This window comes from Gracilinanus agilis, chromosome 2 (genome assembly GCF_016433145.1).
Source record: "Gracilinanus agilis isolate LMUSP501 chromosome 2, AgileGrace, whole genome shotgun sequence".
Taxonomy (NCBI): Eukaryota; Metazoa; Chordata; class Mammalia; order Didelphimorphia; family Didelphidae; genus Gracilinanus; species Gracilinanus agilis.
Window position 1 is genome coordinate 672,544,485 of NC_058131.1, and position 24,276 is coordinate 672,568,760.

A 24,276-nucleotide genomic window follows, 5' to 3' on the forward strand; every position below is an offset into this window, starting at 1 on the left:
CCTCAGCCCATGCGTTCAAGCAATTGTTTATCTTCTATGTTTCCTCTCCTGCAGTCCTTCCTCTCCTGCAGTCCTTCCTCTGAATGTGGGTAGCTTTCTTTACCATAAATCCCTCAGAGCTGTCCTGGGTCATTGCATTGCTGCTGGTACAGAAGTCCATTACATTCGATTTTACCATAGTATATCAGTCTCTGTGTACAATGTTCTTCTGGCTCTGCTCCTTTCACTCTGCATCAGTTCCTGGAGGTCTTTCCAATTCACATGGAATTCCTCCAGTTTATTATTCCTTTTAGCACAATAGTATCCCATCACCAGCATATACCACAATTTGTTCAGCCATTCCCCAATTGAAGGGCATCCCCTCCTTTTCCAGTTTTTTGCCACCACAAAAAGCGCAGCTATAAATATTTTCGTACAAGTCTGTTTATAATCTCTTTGGGGTACAAACCCAACAATGGTATGGCTGGATCAAAGGGCAGACAATCTTTTATAGCCCTTTGAGCATAGTTCCAAATTGCCATCCAGAATGGTTGGATCAGTTCACAACTCCACCAGCAATGCATTAATGTCCCAATTTTGCAAAAACCCCTCCAACATTCATTACTCTCCCCTTCTCTCATTTTAGCCAATCTGCTAGGTGTGAAGTGATACCTCAGAGTTGTTTTGATTTGCATTTTCTAATTATTATTTACTCTTTTATTTTAATAGAATGTTTACTATATTCATATTTAAAATCATGAGAGTTTATATTTTCCTCTATTTCTAATATGATTTTTTTTCAAAAATTTTCTTCCTCTTCCTCTGTAAAGAAAGTGCAATATCTCTATTTTAGCTTATCTATTTTAAGGCAATTCTATTTATACCGATTTTCTTCTGTTCATCCTAAAGCCCTTCTATTTCCCTCATTGCTTTTCCCCTTAGTTTTGCAATTTTGCTTATTAATTCATTTTCCTATTTTGCTTTTTTTTTTTTTTTTTTTTTTTTAAACCCTTAACTTCTGTGTATTGACCTATAGGTGGAAGAGTGGTAAGGGTAGGCAATGGGGGTCAAGTGACTTGCCCAGGGTCACACAGCTGGGAAGTGTCTGAGGCCGGATCTGAACCTAGGACCTCCCGTCTCTAGGCCCGGCTCTCAATCCACTGAGCTACCCAGCTGCCCCTCCTATTTTGCTTTTATCTATTTAATTTTTCCTTCTTTTCCCCCTTCTCAGTTAAGTAGTGAAGTAATATTATTCTCTTCCCTTTCAACTTTTGTTTATGTTTTAAAATTTTCATTTTCTGAGCTTTCTTCTAAAAACAGTCTTTCTCTTCTCTTCCTTATTTATCTCCCCTTTCTATCTATTCTAAAATTTTAAAATTTTGGTTCATGGCTCTAATAATTAATCCTTTGTTAGCATCTGTATTCCTTTTGGTATTAAAGCTTCTAAGGTACCTATTTTGAGTTCCTTCTCCTGAACATTGCTTGTTGTTTTCTTGTAGATCTTGCCCTCTGGTCTCATTTTTTCTTTTATGTTTTATTCTTAGAAATACCGATTCCTGTAGATGATACAGAAAATATTGCTCCATGGCAGAAATTTTCCTATAGCCCTGATTGTATATTATTGACCTTTGCCCTGAACAGACTGAATTAGAATGAGCTGTGCTATGCTTTTTTAAAAAAGCAAGATCTGTGAAGTAGTTTGTCAGATGGGGGAAAGGTTTGTAAATCATATAGTTTCTTAATGATTTAATTATCGTCATGCAGAGCCCATGGAATGTTCAGAAGAGCTTGGTGACTCCTATGTGGTTGAGCAGACAGAGAGAGGTTTCCAGTGTGCAGTGTCAGTCCCTAGTCTGCTGTTCAAGTAAGTTGATTTAGTAAGTTGCTGCTCATAGGGAATATAGCAGAAGGTAGAACTGTAATGATTCTTTCCTACTTTGATATCAACTGAGTTATCTAGTGGTGAATTATGTTTTAGTTTACCTGTATTCATTGTTTTGAGAGTGAGCAGTATAATATTACCATTCTTTCTGCTGCAGACTTCTTCATAATTATATAAACATATCTTCTGGAGCACTGTCTAGTATGTTTTTCCTCAAGCCATCTTTGTAGATAATTTGTAATCTTTGCATAATAGTCACACTGATAAGTCTGGTATTCCCTACTAAAATATTAACTTTTCATATTGAGTATTTTATAGACATGATTATAGATATCGTAACTATTCTAGAATGCCAAATAACTGGAGATTTCCTCTTGTAAAGTAAGCAGCTTTCCAATTTTGAGCTTCCTCAAAACAAGATACCTTAGACATAAAAGTCTTTGTTTTACAGAAGGAAGAAAGACCATCAGATCTTTTGACAAGACTTCTTTCCTGTTGTCATACTTTTCATGGTTACGAACCTAGATGTTCCTTTCTCTTTTCATCAGTTTGGTCAAAACCTTATTTATATCATCGTATCACCTTTTAAGTCTTTAGATAGACACAGGTCTAGAGATAAGGATATTATCAAATCTTTGTTTTGTAAATTCTAAAATATCTTAATTTTTGTCATCTTCTCTATGAGCACTGTGTATTGCTATAGTTTTGGGGCCCAAAGGCAACACCAGTTGTTTTTTTTTTGGTGGTCTTTGGTATTTCAATTCTAGATTTAGTCATTAACATCAATAAATGTATATTGAATGCTCATTGTATGCCAGGCTCTCTGGTAGGTGTTGGGAATACAAAATGGTATAAGAGTTTTTGCCCTCTTATATCTTATAATCTAGATGGGGAGCTAAAAGGTATACATAATTTATAACCAGCAATACAAGGTGGCATATTCTAGGAGACAGATGAGTAGCATAGAATTTTTTTCTGTTTTGCTTGAACCGTATAATAATAATCATAATCATAACAATAACAGTGACAACAACAATTGACATTTACGTGGTGCTTACTATGTGCTAGGCATTCTGCTAAGGACTTTACAGGTTATTATATCCTTTGATAGTCCTTAATAGTCCTGGCTGCTATTATTATCCCCATTTTACAGATGAGGAAAGTGAGGCAAATAGATTAAGGGATTCTAGACTCAGTCTTCTATCTACTGTTGCCACCTACCTCCTTCAGTTAGAAACTAAACTGATTCTCTCATTGACATTTTTTGATAATCCTCCATATGCTTTTTTCTAATTCTACTATCCCATGCAACTTTGTTGTTGATATTTCTCCAGTTTCTTATATCTGGTACTTTTACTGATTTTCAGTAAGTCAGAACTGGAGATTATGAAGGAAAATCCTAGTACCCCTTACTCAGTTTCCAACCACACAAATGATGAAGGAATGTAGCTCAGTAAATGCACAGAGGGGACTTAGGACCTGTGAAGGTAGTAAGCTAGAGGGTAGACCCTTAAGCATGATAATTGTTGAACCCATGGTAATAATCTTGCTTTCTTGTGTCTTTAAGTTTCTCTGAAATCTATGTATTTCTCTTCTAGGCCTTTTGTCTCTCCTTGATTTTCTTTACTAATATAGAGCTTGAGATGTTGAGTGAAACAAAATTTCATGACACTTTCTGGTTTAAAACATTTTAGCCACTTATTTGGAAACATTTAAAATGGATTCTAGTCACTACTGAATTTTTCTTTATATTGTAGATATATAATTGGGAAGAAAGGTGAGACCAGAAAGAAACTGGAAATGGAAACTCGAACTTCTATTAATATTCCTAAGCCTGGAGTAGAAGGAGAAATTGGTGAGATCTAGCATGCATTTGTAACAGTTATTTTCACTTTTGTATATATATGAAAATAAGGTACATTCAACTGAATTTAGCTATATTCTTTTTATTTTGTTTTTAGAAATTAAAGATTTTTAAAAATTAACAAAAATATATTTTCTCTCTGCTACATAGAGAAAAAAAGAAAAACCAAACCCTCATAATAAATATTGAATAAATATGTAACAAATATAGTCATACAAAACTAATTCTTACACTAGGCATGTCCAAAAAATAGATGTCTCAGTCTGGACCCTTAGCTCATTACCTCTCTTTCATGAGATGAGTAACATGTTTCAATATGGATTATCTGGATTCCATGATGGTCATATTCAAACTTCTTAAGGCTTTTGGACTTTATAATGTTGTTATAGTATATGAAATTGTTCTTCTATTTACTTATTTCAATCTATATCAGTTCATATGAATCTTCCTAGGCTTCTCTGAAATTGTCCTTTTCATCAATTTTTATAGTATAGTAAAATTGCACTACATCCATATATAGGCATAACTCAGACATTGCAGGTTTGGTTCCAGACCACTGATATAAAGTGAATATTGCAGTAAAGTGAGTCACATGAATTTTTTGGTTTATATAAAGTTATGCTTACATTGTACTGTAGTCTGTTAAATGTGCAATAATAATATTATATCTAAAAATATTTATACATTCCTTATTCTGGCAGCTAGATGGTATAGTGGATAGAGTACTAGGTGTGAAGTAAGGTAGAGCTTAGTTTAAATCTTGCCTCACACACTTATTGTCTTTATTATCCTGGGTAAATTATTTCACCTCTGTCTACCTCCAGTTCCTCTCTGTAAAATGGGGAAAATAAGAAGACCAATTCTTTATTTGCCATTCTAATGTAATATGCAAAATAAGGCATTAGCAGCTAAGTAAGGGATTAATAAAGGCTTCATATAGACAACAAAAGTGTCTTATGTGAGGAACAAGCAAGATTTCCCATTTACCCATGTTTGTAATCTTTTAGTCATCTTTGATTCTTTCTTTATTCCACCTGCCCTCTTTCTAGTCAGTTATATAGTCCTTTCTGTTCTGTTGTCACATTTCTGCTATTTTCCCCCTCCTTTCAACTCATGCAGCCTCTATCCTAAGTTCAGACCTTTAGCTCTTAGCTGGACTATTATAATTATCTCCTAATTTGTTTCTCTGCATCTATGCTCTTCCCTTTCCACTCCATTCTTCATATAGATCTGATCATGCCACTCATTCTCCCACTCAAAAATCTTTACTGACTTCATATTGCCTCCAAGACAGGAATTTTTAGCTTTTTTATGTCATGGCATGGACAGTAGAAAGTGTGGTGTAGCTTATGGACTCCTCCAAATAATATTTTTAAATGCATAAAATGAAATACATAGGATTAAAAAGAAAATTACTTATAAATAATTACAGTTCCCAAAATATTAAAGAGAAACAAATAAGTTAATGGATCACAGGTTATGAATCCCAACTCTAGGATGTGATACAAACTCCCATGTTCATCATTTAACCTTCTCTATGATCTGATGGCAGTTTACCTTTCCATCCTTTTTTATACTATTCCCCTTCAAATATTTTGTATTTGTCAAGCTAATCTACAATCTATTTCCTGAACTTGATGTTCCATCTTCCCTATGTTCATTAGCATAAACTATCCCTGGTAGGTGCAATGCAGTCTCTCTCTACTTCTGACTTTCAGAAACATTCTCTTCTTTCCAAGCTCATCCTACATGCCACTTATTCCATGAAGTCTTTCCTAATTCCTCCAGCTTCTAGTGCTTTTCCTCTTCAGTAACTTTGTATTTACTTACTTTGTATGTATTATATCCCCCAGGCAAATGTAAGCTTCTTGAAACAAGAACTGTTTTGTTTCCTGTTTTTGTATCCCCAGTGCCTAGAGTCCTGTGCTCATGTCATCACAGACTCTGAATTCAATACAATGCTTATTATTTTCTCTTTTCAGATATGGTGGAATTAAAAAATAAATGTCTTGCTAGTTTCTTTTCTAGTTCTATAGAGCAGATAATTCACATGTAGTTTAATAAAAACTTTAAATTCAGGGGGCAGCTGGGTAGCTCAGTGGATTGAGAACCAGGCCTAGAGACGGGAGGTCCTGGGTTCAAATATGGCCTCAGACACTTCCCAGTTGTGTGACCCTGGGCAAGTCACTTGACCCCCATTGCCTACCCTTACCACTCTTCTTCAATACACAGTATTGACTCCAAGATGGAAGGTAAGGGTTTAAAAAACAAAAACAAAAACACTTTAAATTCAGCATTTGAAATGTATAGCAGGCTTTATCATTTGTATCACATAATGATAATAGAATAGAGTTTAATTTTATTTATATTGACTAACCTTCAGATTTCTAGAATTTTACAGAGGTCATTTGAACACTTCCTTTCTTTTTATCTTGATCTGATCCTACTTATGAACCTCATTTTAATGATTATTCTCTTGAAAACTGTTTGAATGCTTATCCTATATTATATCATTCTACTGGCAATTTTACTTTTTCAGTCTGGTATTATTTTTTGCTATAGTATAAGTAGTTTTTAAAGGAATAGTTTGTTTAAAATTTTGGCTTTATTGATGCTTTCTGTTTTCATATTACAATTAATTTCTTCCCTTCCCTTACTTTCATAGCAAGGTATTCTTTGTAACAAGATTGTAAAAGAAAAAAAGTTTTACCAAAACTAGCCAACATACTGAACAATTTAGGCTGCATATATAGCACCCAACATGCAAAGTTCTTCACTTTGGCAATGAGTGGAAGGAGGTGTATTTTCTCAACTCTTTTCCATTGCCAAACTTGGCCACCCTATTGTTCTTTCTGTTTATGTTATTGTAATTTTGGATATTATTTTTCTAGTTCTGCTTATTTCACGTAGTATCAGTCAATATAAAGTAATTTCTCTTCATTATTCATGTTTAGTATTTCTTATTGTACAATGATTTTTCACTACATTCATGTATCACCACTGCTTAGCTATAATCCACTTAGTGCCTACTTCTAGTTATTTAGTGCCACAAAAAATGCTATAATTAATATTTTAGTTTTTGTGAAATCTCTGTCTTTGACCTCCTAGCAGTATATGCTTAGCAATGGGATCTCTGGATCAAAGGATATGAACATTTTAGTTCATATTGGGGGAAGGGAAAGACATAATTCCAAGTTGCTTTTCAAAATATTTGGACCAGTTGAAGGACAGCTATTATATCGCAGAGGCTAAATTTGAATATAGGTTTTCCTTTCTGGTTGATTTTTCATCTACTACATCAGGGGTCGGCAACCTTTTTGACCGTGAAAGCCATAAACGCCACATTTTTTAAAATGTAATTTCGTGAGAGCCGTACAGTGCTCACAGTGGCGCTCCTGTAACAGCTCCTGAAAAAAAAAATGGACTTTATGGCTCCTGCAGAAAGAGCCACATCTGGCCCTCAAAAGAGCCAGATATAGCTCGAGAGCCATATGTTGCCGACTTCTGTACTACATCATTCATCTTCCTGTATGTTTTAATATTCTTTATTATGTCTGTTTTTTTTATCCCTTACTTTCCATTTTAGAATCAATGCTGTGTATTGGTTCCAAGGCAGAAGAATGGTAAGGGCTAGACAATGGGGGTTAAGTGATTTGCCCAGGGTCACACAGCTAGGAAGTATCTGAGGTCACATTTGAACCCAGGACCTCCTCTCTCTGGGCCTGTTTCTCAATTCACTGAGACACCTAACAGCTCCCATTAGGTCTTTATTCAGAGTGCAGCAAAGTAGATTGAGAGCTGGTCTCGAAGCCAAGAAGACCTGGGAGTAAGTCTTCCCTCCAACCTATGCTGCCTGTATGATATACTGCTTGTTCTCTCAGAGTTCTAAGCAGCTAAGATGATCAGTTGCAAAGAAGGGGAGCAAAATCACAGGATTAGTCCTTATTCTTATCTTTATTCCTATCCTTTATTCAGAGATTTATCATTAGGTCTTTAAAAATGGTTTATAGTTCTCCTTTTTTCTTTTAGATTCTCTTTCTATACCAATCCATGTAAGTTGTAGAGCCAAGAGGTTTCATATATTATCTGCTTAAACAGTAACTATAATCTATTCATTTTGCTTCATCCAAAAAATGTTCCATTGTTTTGTGACTTTTGTATTCTTTTCTACCTAACCAGCTTGTCTCAAAGATACTCTCTTTGCAATCTTACATTTCTTAGATTGATTTTAAGTCTTTTAATCCATGATACTGTTGCTATCCTGCATTCTCTGAACGGGCACATAATATTGACAGGAAGAGAGTCTTTTTAACTAGTTTTAGCTCTTTTTCTCTATAGTCAGATATTGAATATTTTACTTATACTAGGATAGTTCATTTAAAAATGCACATAATTGTAGGCATTGTGAACTCTTTAGGAAGACAATTCAAATTCTTTTTTTTCTTTTATTCCAATATACAAAATCAAATAAAACAAACATTTTGATATATAAAAAAAAGAAGATTGTGCATAACTGAAATAAAAAATCTCTTATATGTGTGTTAAGTAGGGGTACTTTAAGTTCTTGATTTGTTTAGCTAAAAATAGACAAGGGGAGAGTTAATCCTATCTTCACATATGTTTATCTTACTTTTCTTCATATCTACATACCCTATTAGCCTGAATGTAGTGCAGCTTTTTTTCCTCAGTATGTACTTTTGAAAGTTGTATTCACACTATATTCAAGTGAAACCTGTAAGTCGTGTATTGTACACCTCAGCATGCATTTTAGGGCATCTATTTATAATCACTTCATCGCTGTAAATAAATCTAGAATTCATGTTATAATGCAACATTGTTCAAATGTACTGGAAGTGTCTTGAGGAGAACACTGAAAACAGATTTAGGCTAAATTGTTGCAACTTCCCATACAGATAAATATCTTCCGGGAATCATCTTTCACACACACACTGTGTTGTGGTGGTGATAGATCTAATGTCAGTGTTTTTTGTTTAGGTAGCTCTTACATCACGGCTCTTGTATTTATAATTTCTGAACATTTACCCATTATTTATTTGATGATGGGTAAAGAAAGTAATATTGACTATGTTGAAAAAAAGGCTTCTTCCAAAACCTAAGTACTTTTCCTCTTTCTGAGTTACCCTTCAAAATACTTGGGATCGCACTATATTAGGGCTAATATGGTAATTAATCCTGGCCACGAGTGTCCCAGCCCCTCCTGATCCTCTCTGAATCACAGATGGTATCCTCTGGGAGACCAACATGTACATATAAATTGTCTTGCACATTTCACCTTTCAGTTAACTTTCTGGAGGTAAGTGACATTTATAGTTTATTCTTCCAGCCTTAATTTGGTGGCTGTGTATGATCTTGGTTCTACTTTTTTCACTGTTCATTATCTTGCAGAGTTCTTGTCAAGTTAAAAAAAAAATCTATCTGTTCATTCTTATTTATTTATTCATTTATTTGCTTGCTTATTCACACATTTATTTATTTTAAGCCCTTACCTTCCATCTTAGAATCAATACTGTCTATTGGTTCCAAGGCAGAAGAGTGGTAAAGGCTGGGCAAGGGGTGAGGTGGGATGTTAAGTGACTTGCCCAGGATCACTCTAGGCTAGGAAGTGTCTAAGGTCAGATTTGAACCCAGGACCTCCCATCTCTGGGCCTGGCTCTCAATCCACCGAACCACCTAGCTGCCTCATTGCTTCTTAAGGCACAGTAGTATTCCACCACAGTCATATACCAGAGTTTGCTTACCTATTCTCTAATTGTTGGGCATCTCCCTCAATTTCCAATTCTTTGCCATCACGAAGAGAGCTGCTATAAATATTTTGGAACATATTGATTCTTTTTCTTTTTCCCTGATCTCCTTGGGAAACAGACCCTAATGGCTGGGTCTGAGGGTACACACAATTTTATAACTCTCTGTGTGTAATTCCAAATTGCTCTCCAAAATGGTTGGGAAGACTGAATTCAAATCTTTCACACTTACTATGTGACCTTGGGCAAATCATTTATTCTCTTGGCCTCAGTTTCCTTATCTATAAAATGCAGATAATAGCACCTGTAAAGCACTAAGCAGACTTTAGTGGGTTATATAAATGCTAGTTATCATTATAAAATTTTTTTACATTTTTCTGTTTGTACACAGTAATCACAGGTCAGCAACGAGGTGGTGTCATTTCAGCAAAAACTCGAATTGATGTCCTTGTAGAGAGTTTCCGAAGAAAACAGCCTTTCACTCACTTCCTCTCTTTTTCCCTCAACCAACCTGATGTTCAGGAGGGGTTCTTGAAGTTTCAGGAGAAAGTCTTGGAAAAGTGCTCAATGGTAAGCAGCAGGTGTGATGTTAGCATGATACTGTTTGATGCTGTTCATTATAGGACTTTAGTCTCTAGGAAATCAAGGCTCTTTAGATGATAAGATGTTGATTTTTTCCAAAGATGGAAAAAAGTGTGTAATGATAAAGGGGCTTGAGGGCATGCTAAATTAGTTAATCCATATCAGGAAATAACTGTTAAGCCTACTGAATATACTCTGAATATGCTAAATAGTAATCCTGGACTTTTAAAAATAAATATCTTAAAAGTTTAAAAGATGATTCTGAATTTATACAGAGAAGAAATTAATGAAGCAGAAAGCAAGAATTCAGACAAAGGTTAATTACATAATCTGATTATTTAGGAATTTAAAAGACTAATGGCAGGTCTTTAAACTAAAGTCATAATATGTTGGAGATCTAATCAATGTGAAATAATAGACCCGATAGACCTAGAGTGAACTCTGTTTCTTTCTTCTATTTCCTTCCTTAATAAATTTTTTGTTTTATTTTTAGAGTAAATTTTTTTTATCAATGACTTTTTTATTACAGTACCTTCATTTCCCATTCTGTTTTTTCCTCCTTCCATTTCAAGTGAGCTTTCCTTAAAATAAAAATTAAAAAAGAAAAAACCCACAAATAAAACCAGGTCAGCAAAATTAATTAAAATATCAAATTTGACAGTATCTATAGTGGTGTACCTGTGTAGTCACTGTCTTCTGCCAAGGAGGGAAGGAGGTGCTTTATCACATCTCCTTGCTCCTCACAGCTCCTTGTTGGCCATTATAATTTCACCACATACAGTTTTGATTCTTTTGTTGTTTCCATTTATATGTTATAGTTGTATATTGTCTTCTTGGTTTTACTTACTTCACTTAGTATCCATTCATAAATCCTTCCATGTCTTTCTTTGTTCATCATATTCGTGGTTTCTTATAACATAATATTCCATTACATTTATTTATCTCAGTTTGTGTAGTTCTTCTCAATCAGTGGGTTTGTTTCTAATTCTTTATTGCCATGAAAAGTACTGTTATAGATATATTCGCTTATGTGGGGCCTTTTGATCATTGGCCTTCTTGGAGGTATATGCTTTTGCATTGTACATTCTGTATCAAAGAGTATGGACATTTTAATCACTTTTTCCCCCATAATTCTAAATTCCTTTCCAGGATAGTTTTATCAGTTCATAGCTTCACATTAGTGCATCCACCTTTCCATAATGCTCCAACACTCACATCTCTATCTTTTGTCATTTTACTCATTTGCTGAGAGGGGTTCTTTCCATTTGCATTCTCTTATTATTATTGATTTGGGGCATTTTTTTTTATGGTTGTTAATAATTCACAAGTCTCCTTTTGAGAAATGCTTGTTCACTCTGCCCACTTATCTGTTGGGAATGGTTTTTGGCCTCACATATTTCTGTTAGTTGTCTGTGTATATTGTCTGTCAGACTCTTGTCAGTTAACAAACATTTATTGAACACTTACCACTATAAGAGATGGTTTTAGATACCATACTAAGCCCTGGAGACATAAATAAAAGGCAAAAACTCAGTCCCTGCCCTCAAGAAATGCATATTTTAATGAAGCATGCAAATTTGTACAAGATAATACCTGAGGAAATGGAAAGAAATTACCCAGGAAACCACAACCATTCCAACATTAATCATTCCAGGGAACTTTTAATTGAAAAATCGAATGTTTTTTTCTCAGTCCTCAGGCTTCTTATCCTCTACAACAGTCATCATTATTGATCATTTTTCATCCTGGTTACTTTCTCCTTTCATGGTTTTTGGGACATTAGCCTTTCTGGGATCTTCTGATGTTCTAGCCAATAAGCATTTGTAAAGCCTTTATTATGTGCCAGACACTACTAAGCCTTGAAGATACAAAGAAAGGCCAAAAAACAATTTCTTCCCTCACGGACAGTGCATTCTAATGAAGAGGAAGTGGGGGGTAGGGAGGGAATGACAACATGTAAATAAGAATATAGAAGATATTTATTGAATAACTGAGGCTAGTTAGAAAGGGAAGACATTGGAACCTGTGGGGATGAGGAAAGGCTTCCTTCACAGAGGGAGATGTAAGCTGAGCCTCAAAGGAAACCAGAGCACTAAGATGTGTAAGTAAGGAAGGAGAGCATTCTTGGTATTGAGGTTAGTCATTACAAAGGCACAAGAGTTGGAAGAAGGAGTATTGTGTTTGAGGAACCTCAAGTAAGCCAGTGTAACTAGATCACAGAGGATCTGGAATGGAGGTAAGGAAAATTTAGATACTAAACAGAATTTTTTATTTTATTCTTGTAAGAGGGAAAAGGGGGTTTTTGGTTGGATATATTAATATTTAAAGGTGTGGTCACCGAGAATTGAAATAATCTCAATTCTAAAATGATTTTAGTAATTTATTTACAAAATATAAGAGAGAGAGTGGAAGTAGAGAGATGAGAAAGATGAGAAGAGTAAGAGATCTAGTTTAAAGGACTAGTCTATGTACTCAATCCCTGACTTTACTCCGGCAGGGTTCCAGAGGTCCCAGGCGGAGAGCCTAAAGTCAATTAACAAGGGGTTTAGTCACGAGGGCTTCTCTCAATCAAGGGAGCCTCCAGGAGGATGGTACCTCCAGAGAGGCTAAGATAGTCAGCCTTCTTCACTTGCCACATGTAGTTCTAAGGGAAAGATTTAAGAATAGTTTCACCAAGTTCAAGATCCCAGCCAGCGCTCCTCCAGGTTCGGTTCTAGGCCAAAGAGAGCTCAACTGAACTCAACTCCAACTGCCTGCCAGGAAGTTGTCACTCCCTTTTAAAGGGGCTTCTTTTGCATCACTTCCTGTGCCTTCCTCTTAGTTAATGTGCCCAATCACGACAGACACTTTTTTTAGGACTGCCCAGGAGGCAGTCAGTAAATTTTGATTCCTCACTCACTAGCACAGGTGGGTCACAGACCTCCCAATTTGTGAATTAAGTTGGGGATGTTCTCACCTTTGGTGATTAGATTAAGGATGGGCAGGACAGATTTAATTTCATTATCACATTCTGAAGATGTTCTGAAGATGCTGTATGGCTTTTGGTCTTCACTGAGTGAGGCAAGTGAGGCAGGTGTTGTGTGACATTATCAGATCTACACTTCCAAAAAATTATCTTGGCAGCTGAGGGGAGGATAGATTGGAATAGGTAGTAAGACCAACCATGCCAATGTTAGTCTTCCAGATGTGAGGTTATCATGGTCTGAACTACAGTTGTGGCTCTGTAAGTGGAGTAAAGGGGATGTGTATGAGAAATATGGAGATAGAAACTACTTAAGATTTGGTAGTAGATTGGAATTGTGAGATGAGTGAGAGCAAGGAGTTAAAGATGATATTGAGGTTGTAGACTCACTGCTTGGGGAATATCAGTGCCCTCAAAAGTAAAGGATGACATTGAGGTTTCAAGACTGGTTGTAGAGAGGATTTGTAGTTCAATTTTGGAGCTGTTGAGTTTAAGATGGCTATAGGACTACCGGTTTGAGGTGGCCAAGGGGTGGTTGGAGACTCATAACTAGCTCAGTAGAAAGATTAAGTTGGAGATAAGGATATGAGAATCATCTGCAGAGGTAATTTTCATGAGATCATCAAATAAACCTGGGGGAAATGCTTATGGTTAGAGGATGTGACATAAATATAGAAGCAGAGAAAGAAACTGAGTAGTAGATGGACATCTGGTAGGAAATCAACCAGGAGAGATTAGTGTCATAAAAATCAAGAGGAGAGAGTAAGTGATCAGCAGTTTCAGACTCTAATGTTCGAAGATCAGGGTTCAGAAAAGGCCATTAGATTTGGCAATTAGGAGAATATTGGTAACTTTAGAGAGGAGTTTCAGTTGAATATAAAATTGGAAGCCATATTGCAGAGGGTTTAGGAGTGACTGAGTGAGAGGAGGAGTTGAGGTATTAATTATAAATGGCTTTGTCCAGGACTTTAGCCACAAAGAAGAATAGGACGATATCTATAGTAGCAATGATTAAATGAAATGAAGGTTTTTCTTTTAAAGTTAGGTGGGCATGGATATAGTTGATCTCAACAGTGAAGGAGATATAGATTGAAGAAAAGACTATGGGGATAATTTGGTGCAATTTACTAAAGAAATAGGGAAGAAATGGGAGCAAGGGAGTGTGAAAAGGGGTTTGCCTCAGCCAGGAGAAAAGCTGCTTTTTCATTTGAGATCAGTGAAGGTGGAGATAGTGTGACCTTGGACAAGTCATTTAACCTTTTTGTCTCAGATTCCTCACTTTTAAAATAGGAGAATTGGGCTAGATGGCTTGTAAGGTCTCATCCAAATGAACCGGAAAACATCAAGACGAAAACATTTGCTGTTTTCTAAGAAGAAAACATTGGACTATCTGAAGCCATGACCCAAAAAAAGAACCTTGACATCATATTTCAAGAAATCTTTTAAAGAGAACTGCCCAGACTCTTAGAAACAGAGGGCAGTGGGGACAGCTGGGTAGCTCAGTAGATTTAGAGCCAGGCCTAGAGACTGGAAGTCCTAGGTTCAAATCTGGCCTCAGACACTTCCTAGCTGTGTGACCTTGGGAACCCCCATTGCCTAGCCCTTTCTACTCTTCTGTCTTGGAACCAATACATAGTATTGATTCTAAGGTAGAAGGTAAGGGTTTAAAAAAAAAAAAAGAAACAGTAGGCAAATTGGAAATGGCTATCATCCTGTGACTCTTTTGGCTTCTAATTTATTCCAGGATCAACTTGTAAATTCTTGTGTTTGACATTTAAAACCCTCATGACTGATTTCTAATATGCCTTTCTAGACTTAGGCTTATTACCCATCACTGTAACTTAATTTTTCTAATTAATATTTTTTTCAATTATAAAGTATTTCTTTTCTTTTCCCCTCATATCCCTCCTCCCACTGGGGAAAAAAGAAAAACAAAATTCTTGTAACAAGAGAGTAGTAGTCAAAACAAATTTCTCCATTGGCCCTATCAAAAGGTGTATATTTAATGTGGCTATATTCTTTTTGTTATTCAAATTAAGTTATTTTCAGTGAAAAAATTAATTTTCTTTTCTTCCCATCCCCTTTCATTGGAAAAAGAAAAGAAAAAGAAAAACCCTTGTAAAAAAATGTACATAATCAAACAAACCAAATTCCTTCATTGTCTGTTTCCAAAAAGAAAAAGTACATGTTTCAGTCTGAATGCTGAATCCATTGTCTCTTTGTCAGGAGGTGGATAGCAAGTTTTATTATGGGTCTGCTAGATTCATAACTAGTCATGACATTGATTAGAGTTCTTAAGTCTTTTAGATATGTGATGCTGAGCAAGTTACTCAACTTTTCTCAGTCTCAGTTACCCTGTCTTAAAATGAGGATAATAAGGACCCAATAAGTTCAAATGATTTGTATTTCTATATGAAAGATGATATTGGTAACTCTTAAAAATTATTATCATTGGGGTAGCTAGAAGAAGTATACCTAGAGGTTACAGTGATAAACTGTATAGGATGATATGTCAAAAAAAAAAAAAAGCTTGGGGTAAAAAAGAGGATAATACTATGAGAAATGGGAAAAGAGATAAAATGGGGTAAGTATATATTTCATAAAGAAGCACACGGGGAGGTGTCCAGAAGACCAATACAATGGAAATGTAAGGAGTAAAAATTATGGTTGGACTGAATATTTAAGAGTTTTGGTCGCCAGGAATTGTTTACACAATTTCCAAATTAAAGAACCAAGTCAGGATTACTTTTATGGTGGTTTATTTACAAATAGGAAGAGTGAAAGTAGGGGAAATAGAGAGAGAGAGAGAATGAGAATGAGAATATTACTCCGGCCTGGTCCGAAGGTCCAAACCAGGCAGGGCTTCAAAGGTCCCAACAAAGGAGGGCACAGAGGTTAATTAAACAAGGTTTCCAGCCACAAGGCCTCTTCCAAGACAGAGGGGGTCCCTTTGGAGACTAGTTAGTGCCTCCAGAAAAGCCAAAGAAAGGGAGTCAGCCTTTCACTCACCCATGTGACAATCCAAATGGAAGCAGTCTGAGGTCTCAAATCCAAACTCCTCCAAGGCCAAGTTCAAAGGGCAAAATCCCCCTCACAGGAAATTACCATCACATTTAAAAGATAGTTCTTTGCATCACTTCCTGCTTCCATCCTCCAGTTCTACATGGACAAATGGCAACCTCAACCTCACTTTGGATTGCCCAGGAGGCAATCAATTCTTTCTGATTTGTTACTCACTAGCACATGTTATAGACCTCCCCCCTTGCCACTTAATTCTAAGTGGGTGGGGTGTACATTCCTGATGGCTAAAGTCTAAAGAATAAATAGGGGAGAGCTAATTCCATCTTCACAGAAGGGAGGAGGAGGTTGGCGACAGGTAATACTTAAATCTTATGCTCATTGGAATTGGCTCAGGGAGGGAAGAACAGTCAGATCCATTGGGGCAGAGAATTGTATCGTGCCCTATAGAGAAGTAGAAGGGTAATAAATGGGCTGGTGGGGAGGGGAGCAATATAAGGGAGCGAGAGGTTGGGGTTTGGTTAAAAGGTACTATAGTAAGAGGGGGATAATAAAGGAAGGGGTAGGAAGGGGGGGAGTAACAATAGGGAGGGGGAAAGGGAGAGACTAAAAGTGAAAAGTTGGAAGGGAGGGTAAGAGGGATAAGAGAAAAGGCAGAATCAAAGGAGGAAGTCAAAATGGAGGGGAATACACAGAAAGTAATCATAACTATGAATGTAAATGGGATGAACTCACCAATAGAAAGGAAGCAGATAGCAGAATGAATTAAAAACCAGAATCCTACCATATGTTGTCTACAAAAAACACACGAGGCAGGTAGACACACACAAAATGAGGATAATAATAGTACTTTACCAGGGTTATTGTAAAATTCAGATAAAAACATGGCATTTTGAAAACCTTAAAGTGCTGCGCAAATGCAAACTACTTATTTTCAAAGTTGTTAGACTTTACAGTATACACTGTTATTTTATGAATTATTCTCCTAATTCTGCTTATTTTACTCTGTATCAGGTTCCTTGATGTCATCACAGATTTCTCAGAAATTTTCCCATTCATCAGTTCTTATAACATAATAGCATGCCATTACATTCATATACTATAATGTGTTCAATTCTCCATCTATTGGGTACCCATCTTCTTTCTACATGAGACATTTACCTTATATTTTGTAGCTACATAAATGTTAACCATTATCTCCCCAGATAAAGTATAAATTATTTGAGTGCAGGGATGGTTTCATTTTTTTTCATCCTCATCTCTTAGCATAAGGCTTTGCATATAGAAGGCACTTAAAAAATTCTTGTTGATTTTTTCCTCTTTCATTAATATCTCCCTTGACCTTGTTCCTTTTTCACCACACTCAGAGCAGTAGAAGTTGTCCTTTCTGTATTTCTTTCCTTGAAATAATTTCTTTTCATTCCTGTCAGTGACATTAGAAATGTTGCTTATTCTCGCTTCATTATCATCATGCTCCATCCCAATAAACTTCTTGGTTCAGGGTAGAATTCAGATGATCTCAAACATTTATGTGATTTGGGAGTTTAGTGTACCATATTTCCCCCCTTTCTCTGTTTAACATTAGGATTCAAAGATGTTTCACTGCCAGTTAGCTCAAGAAATATATTGCAATCTAATATGTCTCTCAATCATCCCATAGCCAGTAATGCCACTTTATTTCCACTTTATCTCACAGCAGGGTCCAGTAGAAAGCATATCAGTAATGGAAAAAAAGCAATTCAAAACTATGTTTGGTGGAGCATTCAGAAAACTTAAAGATGTGTGTGAAGGAACAGGGCAGCTTAGAGAACTTGAGGAGATTATAGTCAGTAGAGCTGCAGATGTTTCTGCCCCTATTGTAGCATACCAGCTCTGGAATACAGTAGAAACAGATAATGTCCTTAATGCCTTTAACAAAGATTAGTCACAGATAAGGAAAAAGTTTATAGCAAGAAGAAGTCTTGGTGTACAAATTAGGATTTTTCTTGAGTAGTGGAAGTTTTAAGACTTGTTCTTATTTCAGTAGATATATTGAGAATTAAAATATTTTATGTATTTGGATTTTAGTATAAAATTTGATCATTTTAGTTAATTAAAAGAAGACTTTAGTTGGTTTACAAATTCCTGTAATGATTGAAGCTATTTGTGGCATTGACTTGGAAAGCCTAAGTAGAGGAAAGGGGGCTTTTAGAAAGTTAGTAAAGGGTTGGAGATGATAATCTTGAAGAGTCTGATCCATGGGGTCTCAGACTGGTTAAAGTGATGGAAATGTTCATCAAATAGTTCTATCTTTGGAAAGACTCAAGATTTAATTGTGGAGGAGAATATCCATGTGTGAATCATGGCTTTGACTACTGGCTTTCAAATGCCACTTGCATTTAGAAGCAATGTGTTATAGTGTAAAAGTGTACTAGAATTTTTTTTAACCCTTACTTTCTATCTTAGAATCAACACTGAGTCCTTGGTTCCAAGGCAGAAGAGTGATAAGGACTAGGTAGGCAATTGGGGTTAACAGACTTGCCCAGGTCACATAGCTATGAAGTGTTTGGGACCAGATTTGAACCCAGGACCTCCTATCTCCAGGCCTGGTTCTCTATCCATTAAGCCTCAAGGGTATTAGAATTGAAGTCCGGAGACTTAGGTTGAGATATGACCTGGGACAAGTCAGTTAACTTTTTGGAGCCTTAATTTCCTTATATGTAAATTAAAGATTTATTTCACTGAGATGAGGTGAACATCAAATGAAGTCATATATGCAAAGCACTATTCAGGTATAAACTATTATTAGGCAACCTTAGTGAGATTCTCAGCCAGGATTCAAATCTTGCTGTTGAAATTTACTAGATGTGTGACTATGAAGAAGAACCTTTTTTACCTTTAATTTCCTAGTAGTATATTGTAGGTATCTCAGAGTGGTATATTTTGTTGTGAGGCTCAAATGAGATAATGTGTCAGGTGTTTTGCATACTTTAAATTGCTGCATAAGTAGCAGTTTTTACCCAACTTGCATTTGGACTTATCAGAATTCTTAAATTTATGTCATAAGAAAATGAGTCTCTTTTCTCTGTGATCAGTATAAAAGCTTATTGAATAATTATCTGTTACTACATATGAATTTCATTAGTAATATAAAGTAAAAAGCCAAACCAAAGTAGATATTTCAGTACATCAGTTCAGTAGCCGCAAAGTGCCTATTATGTAAATGGCAGTACTAGACACTAAAGTTATAAAAAGTTTAGACAAGACTTGCTCCCTGCCCTCATGTAATTTATAGTCTGAAGGGGAGGTGTTATAACACATACAGAAACAAATGAAATATAAAATAATAAGCTGTTAGCACTTAAGAGAGATGTAAAGAATATCATATTTGGTCTGTACTGGGGGAAAGGACAATATTTGGTTGGACAGGATCAAAGAAAAATTCATGGAGGAGGCTTGTTTATTTAAGAATGTTGTTTAGTGGTGTTTGACTCCTCATGGCCCCATCCTTTGGGTTTTCTTGGCTAAAACGCTAGAGTGGTTTGCCATTTCCTTCTGCAGCTCATTTTAAAGATGAGGAAACTGAGGCCAACAGGGTCAAACCACAGGCTCAGGGTCAACAGCTAGTAAATGTCTGAGGCCAGATTTGAACAATGATGAGTTTTCCTGTCTCTAAGAAATACATAGAACAGGGATTATTATCTGAAGTTGTGAATCTCTGGTATGTTCAACTTGATTTTCTTTTAAAGTATATAATAATTTTGACATATTACTTTCAAAGTTGTCCTGCTTGTCAAGTTAATAACCATTTATTAAGTGCTTGCTAGATGCTAGGCATCACCGGGGGTATGAAGAAAGGCAAAACAATCCCTGATCTTAAGGCACTCACATTTTAAGGGGTTAGATGTCTTGTATACAGCTGTGTACATACAAGACATATACAGGATAAACTTGAATAATCTCAGAAGGACTTCATGTGACCTCTTCTGTGCATTTCAAAAATCATTTCAGTGACTTTTGTCCTGTTTAGAAACCCTGCCCTTTATCTTCTCTCTTTGTATTCTTTTTCCTACTCTCTCCATTGAGAGAAAAGAAAAAGAAAATCTTTGTTAACACGTGTACAAATTTTCACATTGGCTGTCAGAAAGTATGTCTCATTCTTCAGTTTGAATTCATCACCTCTCTGCCAATAGGTGAGAATCATGTTTCATTACTAGTCCTCTGGAATTGTGCTTGGCCATTTATTTCATTGATCTGAATTCCTGAGTCTTAAAGTTACTTGTCATTTTTTTTTTTACATGTCCAATTCAGGGTTTCATTTTGCTCGACTATACATGCTTGTGACAGAGTTTTGCTTTTCTTCCTTTCTCAAGGGAGGTGGGAGGGAAGATGAATTTTTCTTTGAAAAAATAAAATTAAGATAACAAAGTTATTTGTCTTTACTATGTTGTTGATTATATAGTATTCTCTTCTCTCTCTATTCAATTCATTCAGCATTAGTTCATACAAGTATTCTCTGGATTTTCTGGACCATTCCTTTCACCATTTTTTATGGTGCAGTGATATTCTATTCCTTTAATGTACCTTAATTTGTTCAACCCTTCCCCAGTTGATGGGCACCCCTTTAGCTTCTAGTTCTTTGTTACAACAGATCTGCTATAAATGTTTTTGCACATGAATTCTTTCCCTTTCTTTGATCTCTTTGGGATATAGTCCTATTTGTGGTATCATGAGTTCAAAGATATGCATAGTTTAGTGACTTGTGGAACAAAGTTCCAAATTGCTTTCCAGAATTGTTGGAACAATTCACAGTTTCACCAACAGTGAGTTAATGTGCCTATTTTTCTGAAGCCCCAAATCCTGCCAGCTATAACTTTCCTTTTTTTTTTTTTTTTTAAAGAAAAGTTAGTTAGTCTATTTAAAGGGTGAATAGGAGTTCTCCAGGTGGGCCGATGAGAAGCAGAAAATATTCAGGTCATTGGGAATGTTATGAGGAAGGATATAGAGGCAGGAAAGTATTGGTTGTACATAGTATTACAATTAAACTTAATCTTGGAGGCTTACATTAACTTTATAATTATTTTTTGTTTTGTAAAAGAGAGACAAAGAGAGGAAGAAAATATTATCAGGTTTTTCTAACTACCGTAGTCTCTAGCCTCCCTGCTTCTTCAGGTCCTGAATTCCTAATCAGCCCCGGCCAGTTTTAGAAATGGAGGCAAGGGAGCCCAGCAAGCCACATGATCAGATCAGATAAATTGAGGCCAGAAAGGCCAGCCAAGGAGAGAGCTTGTGTCCAGGAAGGGACCTGAGCAAAAAAGACCCTGAGTTTCTGGTCCCCCACTTGCACCCCCATAAGGCCCAGTGACAGTATTGACAGATTTGGCTTTCTGATCGGACAGTCTGGGCCATGTGTTCTGATATCCATGTAAGAATACTATATCAATTGCAGGGTCACCCTACAGCAAGGGGCTTCTGCCAGCCCATTCAGGAAGTCAGGGCTTCAGTTGGCCATGGGCTCTTCCCCTCACATGGCATGGCATTCTTTCTTAATGCCCATGTGCTGGATAATGGATTATATTTGTGTGTAAATTTCACACAATAGGAAGGATGGTGAGTAGTCTAATCTGGCTGGAGCATAGGGTTTGTATAGGAGAGTGATTTGAGAATTAATCAACTGATAAGTATTTAATGCTTAACTAGATGTTCAGCATTGTCTTAAGTATTAGTATACATAAGCAAAAGTCTAACAGTATATACTCAAAGAGCTTGTTTTTTCTCTGGGGATACAACATCTGTATCTGTATCTGTAAGTAGACACAAAATAAATACAGGATCATTGTAGGAGGGAGAGGCACTATTGGCTGTTGGGATCAGGTGCTACCATTCTTTCAGGTTTGTAATTTTGCCCTTTTTTTCACCTGTTCCCTTTCCCCTATCTCAGACCTTGCCATTTCTTTTTACACAGATCTGTTATCCAATCCTTTCATATAGCTACCACCTTAGACTCTTATCTCTTGCCTTAGATTATTATAACTGCTTTCTAATTGGTTTCTCTTCCTCAAGTATCTCTTTCCTCCAGTCCACCCACACATTGCCACCAAGTGTTTTTCCTAAAGCATAGATCTAACCAAGCCACACCTTTACTCTTTAAACTCTGAAGACTTCCTGTGTTTCTAGGATAAAATATATATTTTTCTGTTTAATTTTTAAAGATCTTTACAAACTTGCTTCACCCTCTCTTTCCAGATCTTCAGAAGAGGAATGGGCTGTCTATGTCTAGAAAGGTGGCAATTACTTTTTTTTGGCGCATAGTTGCTTATTAAATACTTGTTGATTTGTTCATTGATTGCTAAGCATTTGAAATACAAATAGAAAAGTAAAATAGCCCTTGCTTTCAGAGAGTCCACTTTCTAATAGGTCAAGGCAACACATAAATCAAGACATTACATACATATCTCATGTTCTGTAGTGTGCAGTGGTAAAGCAAATAGTAATGGATCTTTAAAAATATCTTTTCAATTGATAAAGCCAAATCTGTTTCTTGTGTTGAACCATGTAAATCTTTCAGTTTTATTTTAGTTCTTCAGAGGGTTTCTTCCTTTGGCTTTCTCTTTTATCATTCAGGAGATCTGGATCATATTTAAAGTTTGTATAATTTGTACAATTTGTAAATTTTATAATTTGTATATATAATTTGTATAATTGGAACATATTTGCAATTTGTATATATGTACAATTTGTATATAAACAATTTGTGAATTGTTTACTTTTAAAGCTCCATTGTTTTCTTCTCTGCTGACTTGGTCTTGCTTATAATAGAATTCTGTGATAAAATGGTTCTAGGTGTTAGTAATATTTAAAATTAGGCTTGACAAATATAATAATTTTAAAAAGAGTCATCGTGGTTGCCATTTATAGAAATAATTAACTTAAGTCAAAAAAATCTGTTAGCTCTTAATAATTATAAGTATAGCAAAAGAGAAAAATGTAAGAGGGAAGCTGAAAATGTTTCCTAGCTAAATATTCTAGCTAAATACCCTCTAATTGCCGATCTGAAAAAATTCAGCTCAACTCTGACAAAAGCTCCCTCAGGTCCAAATCTCCATGTGGAAGTTTGATAAATGTCTTCAATATGGGTCTTTGTTACTACTAAACTTTCTTTTTTCTTTGCTTATTATGTCAAATAGTTTGTATGGTACTGGGATTAGTTGTTCTTTGAATGTTTGATAGAATTCAGTTGTGAATCCATCAGGCCCTGGGGATTTTTTCTTAGGGAGTTATTTGATGGTGTGTTCAATTTCTTTTTCTGATATGGGATTATTTAAATATTCTATTTCTTCTTCTGTTAATCTAGGCAATTTATATATTTTTAGATAGTCATCTATATCTCCTAGATTGCTGTATTTATTGCCATATGATTGAGCAAAATAGTTTTTTTGACATTATTTTTAAAATTTTGAATATTTTCTCCTAGTTACATATTTCATGTTCTTTCCCTCTCCCCTAATTTCCCCTAAACCCCCTTAGCTGATACACAATTCCACTGGGTTTTACATGTATCATTGATCAAGACCTAATTCCATATTATTCATAGTTGGACTAGAGTTATCGTTTAGTGTCTACATCCCCAATAATATCCCCATCAGCCCATGTGTTCAAGCAGTTGTTTTTCTTCTGTGTTTCTTCTCCCTCAGTTCTTCCTCTGAATGTGGCTAGTTTTCTTTCTTATAAGTCCCTCAGGAGCAAAATAGTTTTTAATGATTGCCTTAATTTCCTCTTACTTAGAGGTGAGGTCTCCCTTTTCATCTTTGATACTGTTAATTTGGTTTTCTTCTTTCCTTTTTTTTTATTAGATTGACAAGTACTTTGTCTACTTTATTTGTTTTTTCAAAGTACCAGCTTCTACTCTTATTTATTAATTCAATAGTTCTTTTACTTTCAATTTTATTAATTTCTCCTTTAATTTTTAGGATTTCTAATTTAGTTTTCATCTCGGGATTTTTAATTTGTTTACTTTCTAGTTTTTTAATTTGCATGCCTAATTCATTGACCTCTGCCCACCCTAATTTGTTAATATATGCACTCAAGGATATAAATTTCCCCCTGAGCACTGCTTTGGCTGCATCCCATAGATTTGGGTAAGAAGTCTCATCATTGTCATTCTTTTCAGTGAAATTATTGTTTTTATGATTTGTTCTTTAACTGATTTTGGAGAATCGTGTTATTTAATTTCCAATTAATTTTTGGT

General features: G+C 35.7%; 1 protein-coding gene across 1 annotated transcript in view; it reads left to right on the plus strand.

Annotated features, from left to right (window-relative positions):
* The window catches only part of ASCC1 (activating signal cointegrator 1 complex subunit 1), a 130,404-nt gene that overhangs the window by 11,509 nt on the left and 94,619 nt on the right, over nucleotides 1–24,276 (plus strand). The window contains exons 3-5 of the mRNA XM_044659092.1: nucleotides 1,744–1,843; nucleotides 3,619–3,716; nucleotides 9,879–10,057. Coding sequence (XP_044515027.1) covers nucleotides 1,744–1,843; nucleotides 3,619–3,716; nucleotides 9,879–10,057 — 377 coding nt within the window. The remainder of the gene's footprint in view (nucleotides 1–1,743; nucleotides 1,844–3,618; nucleotides 3,717–9,878; nucleotides 10,058–24,276) is intronic.